The sequence below is a fragment of the Ovis aries genome, chromosome 22 (genome assembly GCF_016772045.2).
Source record: "Ovis aries strain OAR_USU_Benz2616 breed Rambouillet chromosome 22, ARS-UI_Ramb_v3.0, whole genome shotgun sequence".
Lineage (NCBI taxonomy): Eukaryota > Metazoa > Chordata > Mammalia > Artiodactyla > Bovidae > Ovis > Ovis aries.
This window is the reverse complement of record NC_056075.1, coordinates 41,941,133-41,959,089: the sequence shown is the minus strand read 5'-3', so window position 1 is coordinate 41,959,089 and position 17,957 is coordinate 41,941,133. Positions and strand designations below refer to the sequence as shown.

Genomic DNA, 17,957 nt, shown 5'->3' with positions numbered 1-17,957 from the left:
GAAATCCTGCCACATGGAAACTGAAACAGCCTAACGAGTACATTCTCTAACGGATAGGTCGTGGTTATTCACAGTTCAGATGAGTAGTCGGAATCCCTTACATTGAATGAGGTGGTGAACACAGAGCTTTAAGCCAAGATTTAGACATTGAACCCTGATAGTGCGGCAGCATCAAGTGATGCTCCCCATAGTCAGCTGTCGGATCCCACCAGTCAGGAGGGGAGACAGAGCAGGATTACAAAGAACGCCAGTAGAATCAAGGTTGGTCTCGTTCCTATGACCGGGAACAGGACAGCGGGATCTGAGGGGCTCCACCTGCTGCGGAAGAGAAGCCTTTTCTGAGAGTTTGCTGTGAGCCCAGATCCTGTCATCAAAGGTACACACTCATCTAAGGAGGCAGCACAGCCCACAGAGCCATCAGCATGCCCTGCTGACTGGGTACTTCTTGGTAATAGCATCACCTAGAATCCAACTGGGTGGAGGAGAGGAAAGAGCTCGGTCTTTTCCATATACATAGCTCTTGGTCCAGAGAATACGTTCAAGCAGAAATGACCCCAGGACAGACCACCCTGTCACCCAAAGCTCTGGCGAGACACTGTGTAGCCACAAAGTCCTGAAATCACTGAGCCAGTCCGGAGGATGCCTGTGTTATGGCTCATCTGGAACTGTCTTTGTGGTCCAGAGTGACCAGGGCAGGTACTGAGAGATGGAAAACCTCCACAGCCCCCCCCTGGGGCTACTGGTTGGGGGCCCAGGACGTTACTGGGGGGAGGGGACAACGCAGAGTTAAGAGGCAGAAGGACTCACCTGGCACAACCGTGGACTGGGTCTGGGCAGCTGGGGGAGAAAGAAGGCAGGTCAGACACATTGTACAGAATGGGCTCCACGGGGCAAAGTGGTGATGCTAAGATGCAGACCAGGTGAGGGTCCTTCCGTGCACCTGCTCTGCCATGGAGGGCAGGGCCTCTGCCATCCTCAACCCTCCAATGCTCCCCCTGAGAGGTCCCGGCAGACCAGCATCTATTATATCCAAAGTCAAGGTGATTGATTCTGTGTCATGATGACAGAGTGGACCCAGAGACAATCATCAGCCTCACAGCTTTTATGGATCCACTGAGGCAGTGAGACAGGGCTCCAGCTCCAGGTCACGTCCCGTGTGTGATCTGTCAGGCTTGACCTTAGGGGTGGACAAGGCGGTGCCTGGCAGGTCACACAGGGGCCACTGCCTTGCTCACAGCAATCCTGGTGCACAGACCATGCTTCCCAGTTCCTGCTGGCGCCTCGGTCCAGGACTCAGGAGGCAGAACTGGGGCCCCTGGCAGCCCCAGCCCATGCCCTCTGCTCAGAGACCTCCTGGCAGACCTGCACTCTTTTGCCTCTGGTTTACACTGGGGCATGGAGCGAAATGTCACTTTCGGTTTCTGTTTTTGTTCTAATTCCCATCTACATGCCCAGAGTCAGACAAAAGCTAATACACTAAACAACAAAGCACTGGAAGGAGTTCAAGGAAAAGGGAAATGTAGAGAGTGCTTCTCGAGGGGATCAGAATGTGAGCAAGAAGCACCTCCAGAGAAGCACACCAGCTTATTGAGACCCACCTGAGCAGATGACGCTGGCGTCCTCGCTGTGTCTGCAGTTGTGTGTGTTCCAGGGGTTGTGGGAGCAGCTCCACAGGTAGGTCTCATGCCCTGAACAGCCCACTTCGTCCAGGACAATGGGCCCTGAGCCCTGACCGAACCGGGCACTTCCTGGGGCTGAAATGGCCCAGCCACAGCCCAGCTGCCTGCAGACCACATTGGCGTCATTGGTGTCCCAGCTGTCGTCACACACGGTGCCCCAAGAGCCTCGGTACAAGACCTCCACGCGGCCCTGACACCTGTCACCTCCGTTCACCAGCCTCAGGGCCAAACCCGATTCGGTTCCTGGAAGGAGACAGGAAAAGTCACCCTCCTGTTTCCCCTGAAGGAAAAGGCACTGAGGACTGAGATTCAGAATTCTTCCAGGGAAAGGCTGCTGAGGTCTAGGTAGTGAGCCCATATGGATGTGACTGAGTGTGTGCATCACTCTTTGTCTCCGATGGCTGTGTGATGGAATCCTGGACTGTGGACTGTGGACTCGCTCTGCAGGTTCTCTGCTGGCATCCCCACATTTAGCAACTCAGAGACTGAATCCTGTCTCAGGATGCGGGTGGGAGGAGGGGAAGCCCACAGCCTGAGTGGGCAACCTACATCCCAGACCTCTGGGGTAGAATGAGCCTCTGCCACAGAAGACCGCTGACACAGCTTCCCAGTTCCCACCAAGGGACCGAGTTCGGCCATTCACCCCATGTGGGAACCCAACGTCAGCCCAAGGTTATTCGGAACACTTTTCCACTCAGTACATATTCAGGTACTTTCACACACAAAGTCTAGCTTGAATCTTCTTTTTTTTTAAGCTTGAACCCTGAAACAACCTTGGAATTGTTGGATATCACTGGAGGACTTGGAGATGACTGGGGAGAAGGCACCTATTACCAGCAGGCTCTTCACAATCCCTGCAGGACTTTCTGCTCAACATCGAGAACAAGACTCTGTCCTCCTGTGGCAGGAGACTTGAGGCTGACACGTGCCCCCGGGCAGGAAGCAACCTGACACTGAAGCTCATAAACAAACCAAGCGGAGGTCAGAAAGTGCGTGGTGACAAAGAGTATTGGAACTTCTGGATCCAGGTGTGCCTGACATTTACCCTACGGCTCAATACCCTCGATATGTAGGCCGTGGCACCAGCCCCAATTAAGAGAGTGTGAGTGGCCATCCTAATACTTGCAAACAAAAGCATTGTGAGTAGCATATGGCACAACATGTAGGTAAAGCTGATGTATAACTCTGGAAAGTGAAGGCAACCGTCAAAGTAGATGCGGTGGTGACCTCAGAACCTGGACCCAAGAGGCAGGAACGGCACCCATGTCTGTGGACTGGAGAGTGGCTGCTGGGACTTTAGCAGGACCTGAGAGACACTTACCATAGTCAGTTGTTGGATTCCACCAGTCTGTTGGGGAAACAGAAAAGGATTACAAGGAAGGTCGGGAGAATCAAGGCTGGTCTCGTACCTATGACTGGGAACAGGAGAGTGGGATCTGAGGGGCTCCACCTTCTGCGGAAGAGAAGCCTTTTCTGAGAGTTTGCTGTGAGCCCAGATACTGTCATCAAAGGTACACACTCATCTAAGGAGGCAGCACAGCCCCACAGAGCCATCAGCATGCCCTGCTGACTGGGTACTTCTAAGAGCATCACCTAGTCTCCATCTGGGGTGGAGGACAGGGAAAAGCTCTGTCCTCTCCGCACACATAGCTCTTGGTCCAGAGAATATGTTCAAAAGGAAATGACCACAGTGACACCCCACTCTCACCCAAAGCTCTGGGGAGACACTGTGTAGCCACGAAGTCCTGAAATCAATGAGCCAGTCCAGAGGACGCCTGTGTTATGGCTCATCTGGAACTGTTTCTGTGGTCCAGAGTGACCAGGGCAGGTACTGAGAGATGGAAAACCTCCACAGTCGCCACCTGGGGCTACTGGATGAGGGCTCTGGGGGGTGACTGTGGGGGAGGGGACATCCCGGAGTCAAGAGCCAGCAGGACTCACCTGTCACAGCCAAAGACTGGGTCTCGGTAGCTGGGGGACAGAGAACGCAGGTCACAAACAGTGCACAGAAGGGGCTTCACGTGGGCAAAGGGCTGATGCTAAGTTGCAGAGCCGCTGAGGTGTCAGTCCGCGCATCTGCTCTGCCAGGGTTGGATGGGGCACCCTCTGCCATCCTCAGCCCTCCCAGGAGGCTCCTCCTGAGAAGTTCCAGCAGACTACGATCTATTATTTCCAATATCAAGGTAATGGACTCTATGTCTTGATGACAGAGTCGACCTGGAGCCAATCGTCAGCCTCACAGCTTTTATACATCCACTGAGGCAGAGACAGGGCTCCAGCTCCAGGTCAAGTCCCGTGTGTGATCTGTCAGGCTCGACCTTAGGGGTGGACAAGGCGGTGCCTGGCAGGTCACACAGGGGCCACTGCCTTGCTCATAGCAATCCTGGTGCACAGACCATGCTTCCCAGTTCCTTGCCGGCGCCTCGGTCCAGGACACAGGAGGCAGAACTGGGGCCCTTGGCAGCCCCAGCCCATGCCCTCTGCTCAGAGACCTCCTGGCAGACCTGCACTCTTTTGCCTCCGGTTTACACTGGGGCATGGAGCGAAATGACACTTTCGGTTTCTCTTTTTGTTCTAATTCCCATCTACATACCCAGAGGCCAGACAAAACCTAATATTCTAAATAAGCAAAGCACTTGCAGGATTTCAAGGAAAAGGGAAATGTAGAGAGTGCTTCTCGGGGGATCAGAATGTGACCAAGAAGCGCCTCCAGAGAAGGACACCCAGCTTATTGAGACCCACATGAGCAGATGACGCTGGCGTCCTCGCTGTGTCCAGAGTTGTGTGTGTTCCAGGGGTTGTGGGAGCAGCTCCACAGGTAGGTTTCATGCCCTGAACAGCCCACATCGTCCAGGACAATGGGCCCTGAGCCCTGACCGAACCGGGCACTTCCTGGGGCTGAAATGGCTGAACCACAGCCCAGCTGCCTGCAGACCACGTTGGCGTCATTGGTGTCCCAGCTGTCATCAGACTCGGTGCCCCAGGAGCCTCAATACAGGACCTCCACCCGGCCCTGACACCTGTCACTTCCGTTCACCAGCCTCAGGGACAAACCTGATTCGCTTACTGGAAGGAAACAGGAAAAGTCACCCTCCTGTTTCCCCTGAAGGAAAAGGCACTGAGGACTGAGATTCAGAATTCTTCCAGGGAAAGGCTGCTGAGGTCTAGGTAGTGAGTCCATAAGGACATGACTGAGCGTGTGCATCACTCTTTAACTCCGATGGCTGTGTGATGGAATCCTGGACTGTGGACTGTGGACTCGCTCTGCAGGTTCTCTGATGGCATCCCCACATTCAGCAATTCAGAGACTGACTCCTGTCTCAGGATGCGGGTGGGAGGAGGGGAAGCCCACAGCCTGAGTGGGCAACCTACATCCCAGACCTCTGGGGTAGAATGAGCCTCTGCCACAGAAGACCACTGGACACAGCTTCCCAGTTCTCACCAAGGTGCCGAGTTCGGCCAATCACCCCACGTGGGAACCCACTACGTCAGCCCAAGGTTATTCGGAACACTTTTTCTCTCAGTACATATACAGGTACTTTCACACACAAAGTCTAGCTTGAATCTTTTTTTTTTTTAAGCTTGAACCCTGAAACAACCTTGGAATTGTTGGATATCACTGGAGGACTTGGAGATGACTGGGGAGAAGGCACCTATTACCCTCAGGCTCTTCACAATCCCTGCAGGACTTTCTGCTCAACATCGAGAACAAGACTCTGTCCTCCTGTGGCAGGAGACTTGAGGCTGACACGTGCCCCCGGGCAGGAAGCAACCTGACACTGAAGCTCATAAACAAACCAGGCAGAGGTCAGAAAGTGCGTGGGGACATAGAGTATTGGAACTTCTGGATCCAGGTGTGCCTGACATTTGCCCTACGGCTCAATACCCTCGATATGTAGGCCGTGGCACCAGCCCCAATTAAGAGAGTGTGAGTGGCCATCCTAATACTTGCAAAATAAAGCATTCTGAGTAGCATATGGCACAACATGTAGGTAAAGCTGATGTACAACTCTGGAAAGTGAAGGCAACCGTCAAAGTAGATGCGGTGGTGACCTCAGAACCTGGACCCAAGAGGCAGGAACGGCACCCATGTCTGTGGACTGGAGAGTGGCTACTGGGACTTTAGCAGGACCTGAGAGACACTTACCATAGCCAGTTGTCGGATACCACCAGTCTGTAGGGGAAACAGAGCAGGATTACAAAGAAGGTCGGGAGAATCAAGGCTGGTCTCCTACCTATGACTGGGAACAGGAGAGTGGGATCTGACGTGCTCCACCGCCTGGGGAGATGAGGCATTTTCTGAGAGTTTGCTGTGAGCCCAGATCATGTCCTCATAGGTGCACAATCATCTAAGGAGGCAGCACAGCCCACAGCATGCCCTGCTGACTGGGTACTTGTAAGAGCACCGCCTAGACTCCACCTGGGGTGGAGGACAGGAAAAAGCTCTGTCCTCTCCATACACATAGCTCTTGGTCCAGAGAATATGTTCAAAAGGAAATGACCAAGTGACACCCGATGCTGTTACCTAAAGCTCTGGGGAGACACTGTGTAGCCACAAAGTCCTGAAATCACTGAGTCAGTCCAGAGGATGCCTGTGTTATGGCTCATCTGGACCTGTCTTTGTGGTCCAGAGTGACCAGGGCAGGTACTGAGAGGTGGAAAACCTCCACAGTCACCTCCAGGGGGCTACTGGATGGGGGCTCTGGGGGTGACTGTGGGGAGGGACATCCCGGAGTCAAGAGGCAGCAGGACTCACCTGGCACAGCCGTGGACAGGGTCTGGGTAGCTGGGGGACAGAGAACGTAGGTCAGAAACAGTGCACAGAAGGGGCTTAATGTGGGCAAAGTGGTGATGCTAAGTTGCAGAGCTGCTGAGGTGTCAGTCCATGCATCTGCTCTGCCAGGGGTTGATGGGGCGCCCTCTGCCATCCTCAACCCTCCCAAGAGGCTCCTCCTGAGAAGTTCCAGCAGACTACGATCTATTATTCCCAATACCAAGGTAATGGACTCTATGTCTTGATGACAGAGTGGACCCGGAGCCAATCGTCAGCCTCACAGCTTGTACACATCCACTGAGGCAGAGAAAGGGCTCCAGGTCCAGGTCAAGTCCTGTGTGTGATCTGTCAGGCTCGACCTTAGCTAGTGACAAGCTGGTGCCTGGCAGGTCACACAGGGGTCACTTCCCTGCTCACAGCACACCTGGTACCTAGACCGTGCTTCCAGGCTCCTTGGATGGGCCACGGTCTCAGACTCAGCAGGCAGAACCTGAGTCCTACAGTCTCACCAGGACTTGTCAGCAGAAGGTCTAGAACAAAGAGCATCTTTCTCCTTATTGGGATGTAGACTTGGAGCTGACCCCTGCCCCCATGACAGGAAGTAAAGTTAGAATGAAGCCCAAACACATAAAAATCACGGGTATAAACAGTGGTTAAGACAGGTAGTCCTGGAACCTCTGGACCCAGCTCTACCTGAAGACAGAACTATGACTACATGTCTTGGACATGAAAGTTACTAGGTCCTAGCCCAGCTTGAGTGTCAGTTGAAATCCTGCCACATGGAAACTGAAACAGCCTAACGAGTACATTCTCTAACGGATAGGTCGTGGTTATTCACAGTTCAGATGAGTAGTCGGAATCCCTTACATTGAATGAGGTGGTGAACACAGAGCTTTAAGCCAAGATTTAGACATTGAACGCTGATAGTGCGGCAGCATCAAGTGATGCTCCCCATAGTCAGCTGTCGGATCCCACCAGTCAGGAGGGGAGATAGAGCAGGTTTACAAAGAAGGCTGGTAGAATCAAGGATGGTCTCGTTCCTATGACCGGGAACAGAACAGTGGGATCTGAGGGGCTCCACCTTCACCGGAAGAGAAGCCTTTTCTGAGAGTTTGCTGTGAGCGCAGATCCTGTCATCAAAGGTACACACTCATCTAAGGAGGCAGCACAGCCCACAGAGCCATCAGCATGCCCTGCTGACTGGGTACTTCTAAGAGCATCACCTAGTCTCCATCTGGGGTGGAGGACAGGAAAAAGCTCTCTCCTCTCCATACACATAGCTCTTGGTCCAGAGAATACGTTCAAGCAGAAATGACCCCAGGACAGACCACCCTGTCACCCAAAGCTCTGGCGAAACACTGTGTAGCCATAAAGTCCTGAAATCACTGAGCCAGTCCAGAGGATGCCTGTGTTATGGCTCATCTGGAACTGTCTTTGTGGTCCAGAGTGACCAGGGCAGGTACTGAGAGATGGAAAACTTCCACAGTCCCCTCCTGGGGCTACTGGTTGGGGGCCCAGGACGTTACTGGGGGGAGGGGACAACCCAGAGTGAAGAGGAAGCAAGACTCACCTGGCGCAACCGAGGACTGGGTCTGGGCAGCTAGGGGAGAAAGAAGGCAGGTCACACACATTTTGCAGAATAGGCTCCACGCTGGCAAAGGGGTGATGCTAAGATACAGACCAGGTGAGGGGTCAATCCGTGCACCTGCTCTGCCATGGAGGGCAGGGCCTCTGCCATCCTCAACCCTCCAATGCTCCCCCTGAGAGGTCCCGGCAGACCAGCATCTATTATTTCCAAAGGCAAGGTGATTGATTCTGTGTCTTGATGACAGAGTGGACCCAGGACAATCGTCAGCCTCACAGCTTTTATGGATCCACTGAGGCAGTGAGACAGGGCTCCAGCTCCAGGTCACGTCCCGTGTGTGATCTGTCAGGCTCGACCTTAGGGGTTGACAAGGCGGTGCCTGGCAGGTCACACAGGGGCCACTGCCTTGCTCACAGCAATCCTGGTGCACAGACCACGCTTCCCAGTTCCCTGCCGGCGCCTCGGTCCTGGACTCAGGAGGCAGAACTGGGGCCACCGAGAGCCCCAGCCCATGCCCTCTGCTCAGAGACCTCCTGGCAGACCTGCACTCTTTTGCCTCTGGTTTACACTGGGGCATGGAGCGAAATGACACTATCGGTTTCTGTTTTTGTTCTAATTCCCATCTACATGCCCAGAGTCAGACAAAAGCTAATACACTAAATAAGCAAAGCACTCACAGGATTTCAAGGAAAAGGGAAATGTAGAGAGTGCTTCTCGAGGGGATCAGAATGTGAACAAGAAGCACCTCCAGAGAAGCACACCCAGCTTATTGAGACCCACCTGAGCAGATGACGCTGGCGTCCTCGTGGTGTCCGCAGTTGTGTGTGTTCCAGGGGCTGTGGGAGCAGCTCCACAGGTAGGTCTCATGCCCTGAACAGCCCACATTGTCCAGGACAATGGGCCCTGAGCCCTGACCGAACCGGGCACTTCCTGGGGCTGAAATGGCCCAGCCACAGCCCAGCTGCCTGCAGACCACGTTGGCGTCATTGGTGTCCCAGCTGTCGTCACACACGGTGCCCCAGGAGCCTTGGTACAGGACCTCCACTCGGCCCTGACACCTGTCACTTCCGTTCACCAGCCTCAGGGCCAATCCCGATTCAGTTCCTGGAAGGAGACAGGAAAAGTCACCCTCCTGTTTCCCCCTGAAGGAAAAGGCACTGAGGACTGAGATTCAGAATTCTTCCAGGGAAAGGCTGCTGAGGTCTAGGTAGTGAGTCCATACAGACGTGACTGAGCGTGTGCATCACTCTTTGTCTCCGATGGCTGTGTGATGGAATCCTGGACTGTGGACTGTGGACTCGCTCTGCAGGTTCTCTGATGGCATCCCCACATTCAGCAATTCAGAGACTGAATCCTGTCTCAGGATGTGGGTGGGAGGAGAGGAAGCGCACAGCCTGAGTGGGCAACCTAGATCCCAGACCTCTGGGGTAGAATGAGCCTCTGCAAGACCGCTGACACAGCTTCCCAGTTCCTACCAAAGGACTGAGTTCGGCCATTCACCCCACGTGGGAACCCACTCCGTCAGCCCAGGGTTATTCGAAACTCTTTTCCACTCAGTACATATTCAGGTACTTTCACACACAAAGTCTAGCTTGAATCTTCTCTTTTTTAAGCTTGAACCCTGAAACAACCTTGGAATTGTTGGATATCACTGGAGGACTTGGAGATGACTGGGGAGAAGGCACCTATTACCAGCAGGCTCTTCACAATCCCTGCAGGACTTTCTGCTCAACATCGAGAACAAGACTCTGTCCTCCTGTGGCAGGAGACTTGAGGCTGACACGTGCCCCCGGGCAGGAGGCAACCTGACACTGAAGCTCATAAACAAACCAGGCAGAGGTCAGAAAGTGCGTGGGGACATAGAGTATTGGAACTTCTGGATCCAGGTGTGCCTGACATTTGCCCTACGGCTCAATACCCTCGATATGTAGGCCGTGGCACCAGCCCCAATTAAGAGAGTGTGAGTGGTCATCCTAATACTTGCAAAATAAAGCATTCTGAGTAGCATATAGCTCAACTTATATTAAAGCTTATCCATAACTCTGGCAAGCGAAAGCAACCATCCACATTAGATCCGGTGGTGACATCAGACCCGGACCCAAGAGGCAGGAACTGCACCCATGTCTGTGGACTGGAGTGTGGCTGCTGGGACTTTAGCAGGATCTCAATGACACTCACCATAGCCAGTTGTCGGATACCACCAATCTGCAGGGGAAACAGAGCAGGATTACAAAGAAGATCGGGAGAATCAAGGCTGGTCTCTTTCCTATCATCGGGAACAGGACAGTGGGGTCTCAGGGGCTCCACCGTCTGGGGAGAAGAAGCCTTTTCTGAAAGTTTGCTGTGAGCCCAGATCATGTCATCAAAGGTACATACTCATCTAAGGAGGCAGCACAGCCCACAGAGCCATCAGCATGTCCTGCTGACTGGGTACTTCTTGGTAAGATCATTGCCTAGTCTCCATCTGGGGTGGAGGACAGGAAAAAGCTCTGTCCTCTCCATACACATAAATGTTTGTCCAGAGAATACATTCAAGCAGAAATGACCCCAGGACAGACCACCCTGTCACCCAAAGCTCTGGGGAGACACTGTGTAGCCACGAAGTCCTGAAATCACTGAGCCAGTCCAGAGGACGCCTGTGTTAAGGATCATCTGGAACCATCTACATGCTCTAGAGTGCCCAGGGCCGGTACTGAGACGTGAAAAACCTCCTCAGTCCCCTTCTGGGGCTACTGGTTGGGGGCCAAGGGGCTGACTGCTGGGGAGAGGACATCCTGGGGTCTAAAGGCCACAGGACTCACCTGGCACAACTGTGGACTGGGTCTGGGCAGCTGGGGGAGAGAGAAGGCACGTCAGACACATAGTACAGTATTGGCGCCAAGGGTATAACGGGGGTGATGTTAAGATGCAGACCAGGTGAGGGGTCAGTCCGTGCACCTGCTCTGCCATGGAGTGCAGGGCCTCTGCTGTTCTCGACCCTCAGAGATACTCCTTCTGAGATATCCCGGCAGACTAGCACCCCTTATATCCAAAATCAAGGTGATTGACTTTGTGTCTTGCTGACACAGTGCATCCAGTCAATTGCCAGGCTCACACATTTTATGAATCCACTGAGGCAGTGAGACAGGGCTCCAGCTCCAGGTCACGTCCCGTGTGTGATCTGTCAGGCTCGACCTTAGGGGGTGACAAGGCGGTGCCTGGCAGGTCATACAGGGGCCACTGCCCTGTTCACAGCAGTCCTGGTGCCCAGACCGTGCTTCCCGGTTCTTTGGCAGGGCTATGGTCCAGGACTCAGGAGGCCGAACTGGGGCCACTGGCAGCCCCAGCCCATGCCCTCTGCTCAGAGTCCTCCTGGCAGACCTGCGCTCTTTTGCCGCTGGTTTGCACTGGGGCATGGAGCGAAACGGCACTTTCCGTTTTTTTTGTTTTGTTTTGTTTTTGTAATTCTCAAACTACATATCCAGAGGCCAGATAAAAGCTAACATACTAAATAAGCAAAACACTCGGAGGATTTCAAAGGAAAGGGAAATGTAGAGAGTGCTTTGCGAGAGGATCCAAATGTGAGCAAGAAGCACCTCCAGAGAAGCACACCAGCTTATTGAGACCCACCTGAGCAGATGACGCTGGCGTCCTCGCTGTGTCCGCAGTTGTGTGTGTTCCAGGGGTTGTGGGAGCAGCTCCACAGGTAGGTCTCATGCCCTGAACAGCCCACTTCGTCCAGGACAATGGGCCCTGAGCCCTGACCAAACCGGGCACTTCCTGGGGCTGAAATGGCCCAGCCACAGCCCAGCTGCCTGCAGACCACGTTGGCGTCGTTGGTGTCCCAGCTGTCATCACACACGGTGCCCCAGGAGCCTTGGTACAGGACCTCCACCCGGCCCTGACACCTGTGTTCTCCGTTCACCAGCCTCAGGGCCAAACCTGATTCAGTTCCTGGAAGGAGACAGGAAAAGTCACCCTCCTGTTTCCCATGAAGGAAAAGGCACTGAGGACTGAGATTCAGAATTCTTCCAGGAAAGGCTGCTGAGGTCTAGGTAGTGAGTGCATACGGACGTGACTGAGCGTGTTCATCACTCTCTATCTCCGATGGCTGTGTGATAGAAAGCTTGACTGTGGACTGTGGACTCGCTCTGCGGGTTCTCTGATATCCTCCCCAAATTCAGCAATTCAGAGACTGAATCCTGTCTCAGGATGCAGGTGGGAGGAGGGGAAGCCCACAGCCTACATCTGAGACCTCTGGGATAGAATGACATTCTGCAGCAGAAGACCGCTGACACAGCTTCCCAGTTCCCACCAAGGTGCTGAGTTCGGCCATTCACCCTACGTGGGAACCCACTCCGTCAGCCCAGGGTTATTCGGAACACTTTTCCACTCAGTGCATATTTAGGTACTTTCACACACAAAGTCTAGCTTGAATCTTCTTTTATTTTAAGCTTGAACCCTGAAACAACCTTGGAATTGTTGGATATCACTGGAGGACTTGGAGATGACTGGGGAGAAGGCACCTATTACCCTCAGGCTCTTCACAATCCCTGCAGGACTTTCTGCTCAACATCGAGAACAAGACTCTGTCCTCCTGTGGCAGGAGACGTGAGGCTGACACGTGCCCCCGGGCAGGAAGCAACCTGACACTGAAGCTCATAAACAAACCAGGCAGAGGTCAGAAAGTGCGTGGGGACATAGAGTATTGGAACTTCTGGATCCAGGTGTGCCTGACATTTCCCCTACGGCTCAATACCCTCGATATGTAGGCCGTGGCACCAGCCCCAATTAAGAGAGTGTGAGTGGCCATCCTAATACTTGCAAACAAAAGCTTTCTGGGTAACTTATGGCACAACTCGTAGGTAAAGCTTATCCATAATTCTGGAAAGTGAAGGCAACCGTCCAGAGTAGATGAGGAGGTGAGCTCAGAAACTGGACCCAAGAGGCAGGAACTGCACCCCTGTCTGTGGACCGGAGTGAATCCCAAAGCCTGTAGGTCAGGTGGAAAAATGTGTTACTTACTCTGTGTGGTTGTAGTTTTGGGGGTCCACCAATCTAGAAGAGAAAACAAGTGATTTTAGGATGCTGCTAAAAATATTTAAATTCCAAGGTCCTCACTTTGGTGGAGAAAGTAAATCCTTGTCCTAATAAGGTCATCTCAGAACCTTGACTATTCCCACCAACAGTGTAACTGGCCATATGGAATCAGTACATAGAAGTTGCCATCTTATTCAGCATCAGATATTATCACTGAGGCCAAAGGATCATTTTGGGAATTGCTCTCAACATGAAGGAAATTTTTTAATAGGCAGACATTTGTGAGTCTGCTACTCAGTCATGCTTCTAACATGGTCACAGCTCTGCATGGCGTGACTGGGACACTTATTTTCACAGAAATGATTAGAGGACCTAATCCTGTCTCCCCTCATAGCAGCTCTGAAGAGGCACAGGCAGCAGGAGGTGGTAGGGGACCAGAGGTCCCTCCAGGGGCAGCTGAGTGACAACCCTGGTCACTGGAAAGCTGTTGGGGTCCTAAATTGACTGGAACCTGGTGGTCTGGAGTCAATGATAAGAAAGTGAAAGAAGGAAAAAAGCTAATATTCCCTGGATTATGCAGCTGGCCTTCGTGCTTCAGGGAATCAGCCAGAAATAGAGAGAAAGAGGAAGAGAGAAAGAAGGACATTGGGATCCAAGTCTCTGGTGGAACAAGGGTGCTTATTGAATTCTGTGTGAGTATATATACTGTATTACAAGGTAATACTTCTTCAGATAAAGATCAAAAGACCTGACATTACAAGCTATCAAGGAAACAAGGAGCAACTGAGACCATAAAGCCAAAAGGCAATCCGTATCAGAAGAGGGTCATAGATAATCCCTTTTACCACATGCAAAAGCTAATGAAGGAAATCCTAGGCAAGCATCCCAACTCTACGATCTCAGTCCTGGGAGTGGCTTGCCCCTCCTCTGGCTCCTGACAGGAACTGATAAGGAACAGAGGGCTCAAGCGAGATAGGAAACAGCACACAGAACCCTACTGTTAAACATTCCCTGACAATTCCCCTTATTTTATTATATTTGTAAAAAAGGTCCTGACCATTTGAGTTTGTTTAGTTTTAGCAATTTTTTCAGAAAAGCAATGGTAAACAACAAGTATAATTGCCAAGACAATCGCCAGAGTTACAGTTCCAGACCCAATGCTGTGGGTGATGCTTTGGAACCATCCTCGTGGGTCTAGCCCAGATAAAATTCCCAGTGGTGGATGAGGGCAGACTTCTACAGAAGGTTTCAAAGATTTCTTTTTGCAACAATTGTACATTCAAAGAGGCATTATCATGTATGTTTTGTAAGTGAAATTTGATTTGCTCCTAGTTATAGGTACTATGGTTGAATTGAACAGGAGTAGCATAAAATTGAGTAGAATTCCAATCACATTTTAGTATCACTTGTTTTTGTACATCTATTAATTGATCTCCAACCCATCTGATGACTGTTTTTAGTTCCTGTATTTCATTCTGAATATCCTCATCTATCTGAGCCTGAGTGGCCCACATAGTATGAGCATCTTTAGTCCAATCTTGGATAAAATTATGTGTTTGAATTGAGGTTTGTAAAGCAACACCAGCGATGGCAACAATGGTGCAAATAGCTATTAATCCCCAAATGCCAAGAATCAGCCATCCAACGAATCATTTAGATCATCAGAGTGGTTTAGTATGTAACTGGGAAGCAAGCCCGGCCATGGAACCTTCTTCCCAGGGCCATTGGAGATTTACTGGTAATCACAAATTACGTTGAGATAGAAGAATCAAAAGGGATTCATTTCTTAAGGAAACAGAAGAGTTAAGACAGGTATACAATTTGCAATTTACACAAGTTACAGAATGTAAAGTCTTATTGAATTATAAGTTTCCTATGGCTAAAACAAAAGGAAGGGGAATACAAGCTTGTACGATATATGATTGTATTTTTTATCTGTACTGCCAAATCCGCCTGTCCACACATCATTAGAGGAATTAATAGAAATATAGGGTAAAAGAAGTAATTGAGCAATGTTGTCCCCCCTTTTGAATTGCCATAAAATCTTAGATGACATCATAATTTGAATTTCTCCTTTATAACTGAAGAATCTAAACTACTCCATTTTGTTAACAGAAAAACTCCATTTTGTAAGGTTCCGGGAAAAGAGCCTTTGGAAATCCCCTGACCTCACCCCACCACCCATGAGCCAATCGGACCCCAGACCAGGATCTCCTGACTTAATGTTCAGGAAATTAAGGTCTACCTAGGTAATAGGGGCCAATCAAAAACCAACACACAACCCTTCAAAAGAAAGTGACCAATCAGACATCCCCCTACCTAGAAATTCTTTTTTTCATGAACACTCCCTATATAAGCAATGTAACCCAAAACCCAGGGCTCCTCCCTATAGCCGCTGCGTCAGTAATGGTGGGAGCCCCAGCGCAAGCTTGGTAATAAAAACTCTCTTGCTTTTGCATCGGATATCGGCTCCCTGTTGGTCATTGGGAGATTTCGCGACTTGGGCATAACAATAACTTGAGTCGATTACTCCAGGGTGAACAGTAATTCCTTTAGAAGTCAAACTAGACCAGCCAAGTAAAAGACCGAAGGTTTGTGGGGGCAGACTTTTGGAGGTTTTTTATCAGCTTTCTTAGGGCAATCCCTTTTTAAATGGTTCTTATCCCCGCATATAAAACATCCCTCATTTCCCTTTTTAAAGCAAGCAACCATTGTTTCAGCTTGCATTTGCATTTTTTGAGTTTTTGATCCTAGATTGCGACATGCCTTCAAATAATCAATAATAGTCCCTGTCTCATGAATTGGGGCTATAGCCTTTTGATATTCCTGATTTGCATTTTCATAAGCAAGTAATTTCTCTAGTTGCCTTTTGGCTTCTTCTCCGATTACAGTACGGGAAATAGCAGTTTCTAATCTAGCTAAAAAATCAGCATAAGTTTCATTAGGTCCTTGCAATATTTTAGTGTAGCTACCTGCAGGCTCCCCTTGAGGAGTAATTCTATCTCAAGCTTCAAGGGCCACTGTTTTTAATTGTTCATGCAACAAAGGAGGGCATTGTATTTGAGCTTCTATAGCGTCAAACTGTCCGGTGCCAGTTAACATTTCAAAAGTAATTTGATTTTGGGAAGCACCGGTTCGAGCATTTTTGATAGCATGATCTCTGGCTATATCTTGAAACCACATTGTCCATTGAAGATATTCTGGTTTAAGGAGAGCTTTTATTAAAGTTCACCAATTATAGGGAATAAATGTTGCAATAGAAGACACCATAGCATTTAGAATTTCTCTAGTAAAAGACGAATGTGGGCCATATATAGTTACAGCCTTTTTCTTTTGTTGCATGTGAAAAAGTTAATACCTTCATATTGAGGTATTATTTGCCCTTGAGCATTAGCATTTCTTAAAACTTGGAAGGTGGAAAAACCATCAGCTTCAGAGACTTGTGATTGTAAAGCCAGCGATTCAGAGAGCCTCTGTCACAAAGGAGAGTGAATAGGTAGCAATTTTTTGCAAATATGAGTTTGTGCTAAGGCCTTATCATTATTATCCAGAAAAGTATTGCCTGTTTTGGTGTCAAAAAGTGTCTCAGGAGAGTCATCAGAATCATTAGGTCCCAGCAAAGGAGAGACTTTTGGATTTGCGCCTGTTGGCAGAGGAGGAGCATTTGGAGTAGCCTGGGCAGAGCTTGTAGGAAAATTCTGAAATATTTTATGTTGTTCTAACTGGGCCTTTTGTAAAGTTTCATCATCTAATTCATATTTATGTAATAAGTGTTCTGTCTGTTGTCGAATATCGAGAAGGCTAGAATTGCCTTGAAATGGCAGAATTAAAGCTTTAATGAGAGCCCACAGGGGCCAGAAATCAATTGGAATATTTTTTCCTCATCTGGCGGCTCATTCAACATTCTCTTTTACCCAGTACCAAATTTCTAAATCAAAACTGTCTTCACAAGGAACCAGGGATTTTGTTCAACTATTGTTTGAAGACGAGTCTCTGCTCATTGGCGTGAACTGAAAGTCTCTGAACTTTATATGAATGATGAAGTAAAGCAGAAAAGTGAAGGGGCTTTCCAGCTTTTTGGCCCATGTCCTTGTACTTACTGGCCTCAATAGTCCCTGAGTCACTCTGTCTGAAGTGCTGCGTATATCGGGCCCCTGTTTTGGGCACCACTTGTTGGGGTCCTTTAACGGACTGGAACCTGGTGGTCCGAGTTGATGATAAGAAAGTGACAGAAGGAAAGAGGCTAATATTCCCTGGGTTATGCAGCGGCCTTCGTGCTCCAGGGAATCAGCCAGAAATAGAGAGAGAGAAGGAGAGAGAAGGAAGGACACGGGGACCCAAGTCTCTGGTGGAACAAGGGTGCTTTACTGAATTCTGTGTGAGTCTATATATTGTATTACAAGGTAGCTTCTTCAAATAAAGATAAAAACACCAGACATTCCAATTTACCAAGGAAACAAGGAGCAATAGAGGCCATAAGGCCAAAAGGCAATCCATAGCAAAAGAGGGTCATAGATAATCCCTTTCACCATACAGAAAAGCTAATGAAGGAAATCCTAGGCAAGCATCCCAACTCTACGATCTCAGTCCTGGGAGTGGTTTGCCCCTCCTCTGGCTGCTGACAGGAACTGATAAGGAACAGAGGGCTCAAGGGAGATGGGAAACAGCACACGGGAATCCTACTGTTAAACATTCCCTGAAAGATAGCCTCCAGATTCCTCAGAAGGAAATGACTACCCAGGTAACTGCTCTTCTCCTTCTGGAAAACTGAAAGGTGGAATCTCAGAGAAGGGTGTGGCTGGGTGGGGCTGCAGGGACTCACCTGGAGAGGGGGAGGCGATCTGTGCAGCTGCAAGAAAGAGGAAGCATGATCAGGCTGAGCACCCAGGTTGCAACGCAA

At 50.2% G+C, this 17,957-nt stretch overlaps 1 protein-coding gene across 50 annotated transcripts in view; it reads right to left on the bottom strand.

Annotated features, from left to right (window-relative positions):
- Positions 1–17,957, bottom strand: part of DMBT1 (deleted in malignant brain tumors 1) — an 84,090-nt gene that overhangs the window by 40,875 nt on the left and 25,258 nt on the right. For 30 of the 50 annotated variants that reach the window (XM_042238760.1, XM_060404793.1, XM_042238786.1 and 27 more), the window contains 13 exons: positions 17,880–17,906; positions 13,043–13,075; positions 11,648–11,971; positions 10,840–10,869; positions 10,217–10,243; positions 8,819–9,142; positions 8,024–8,053; positions 6,436–6,465; positions 5,827–5,853; positions 3,621–3,650; positions 3,001–3,027; positions 1,599–1,922; positions 808–837 (listed from right to left, as the gene is read on the bottom strand). In XM_042238760.1, the coding sequence (XP_042094694.1) occupies positions 808–837; positions 1,599–1,922; positions 3,001–3,027; positions 3,621–3,650; positions 5,827–5,853; positions 6,436–6,465; positions 8,024–8,053; positions 8,819–9,142; positions 10,217–10,243; positions 10,840–10,869; positions 11,648–11,971; positions 13,043–13,075; positions 17,880–17,906 (1,263 nt within the window). The remainder of the gene's footprint in view (positions 1–807; positions 838–1,598; positions 1,923–3,000; positions 3,028–3,620; positions 3,651–5,826; positions 5,854–6,435; positions 6,466–8,023; positions 8,054–8,818; positions 9,143–10,216; positions 10,244–10,839; positions 10,870–11,647; positions 11,972–13,042; positions 13,076–17,879; positions 17,907–17,957) is intronic. The other 20 variants (XM_042238784.1, XM_060404789.1, XM_042238785.1 and 17 more) reach the window with 14 other exon arrangements.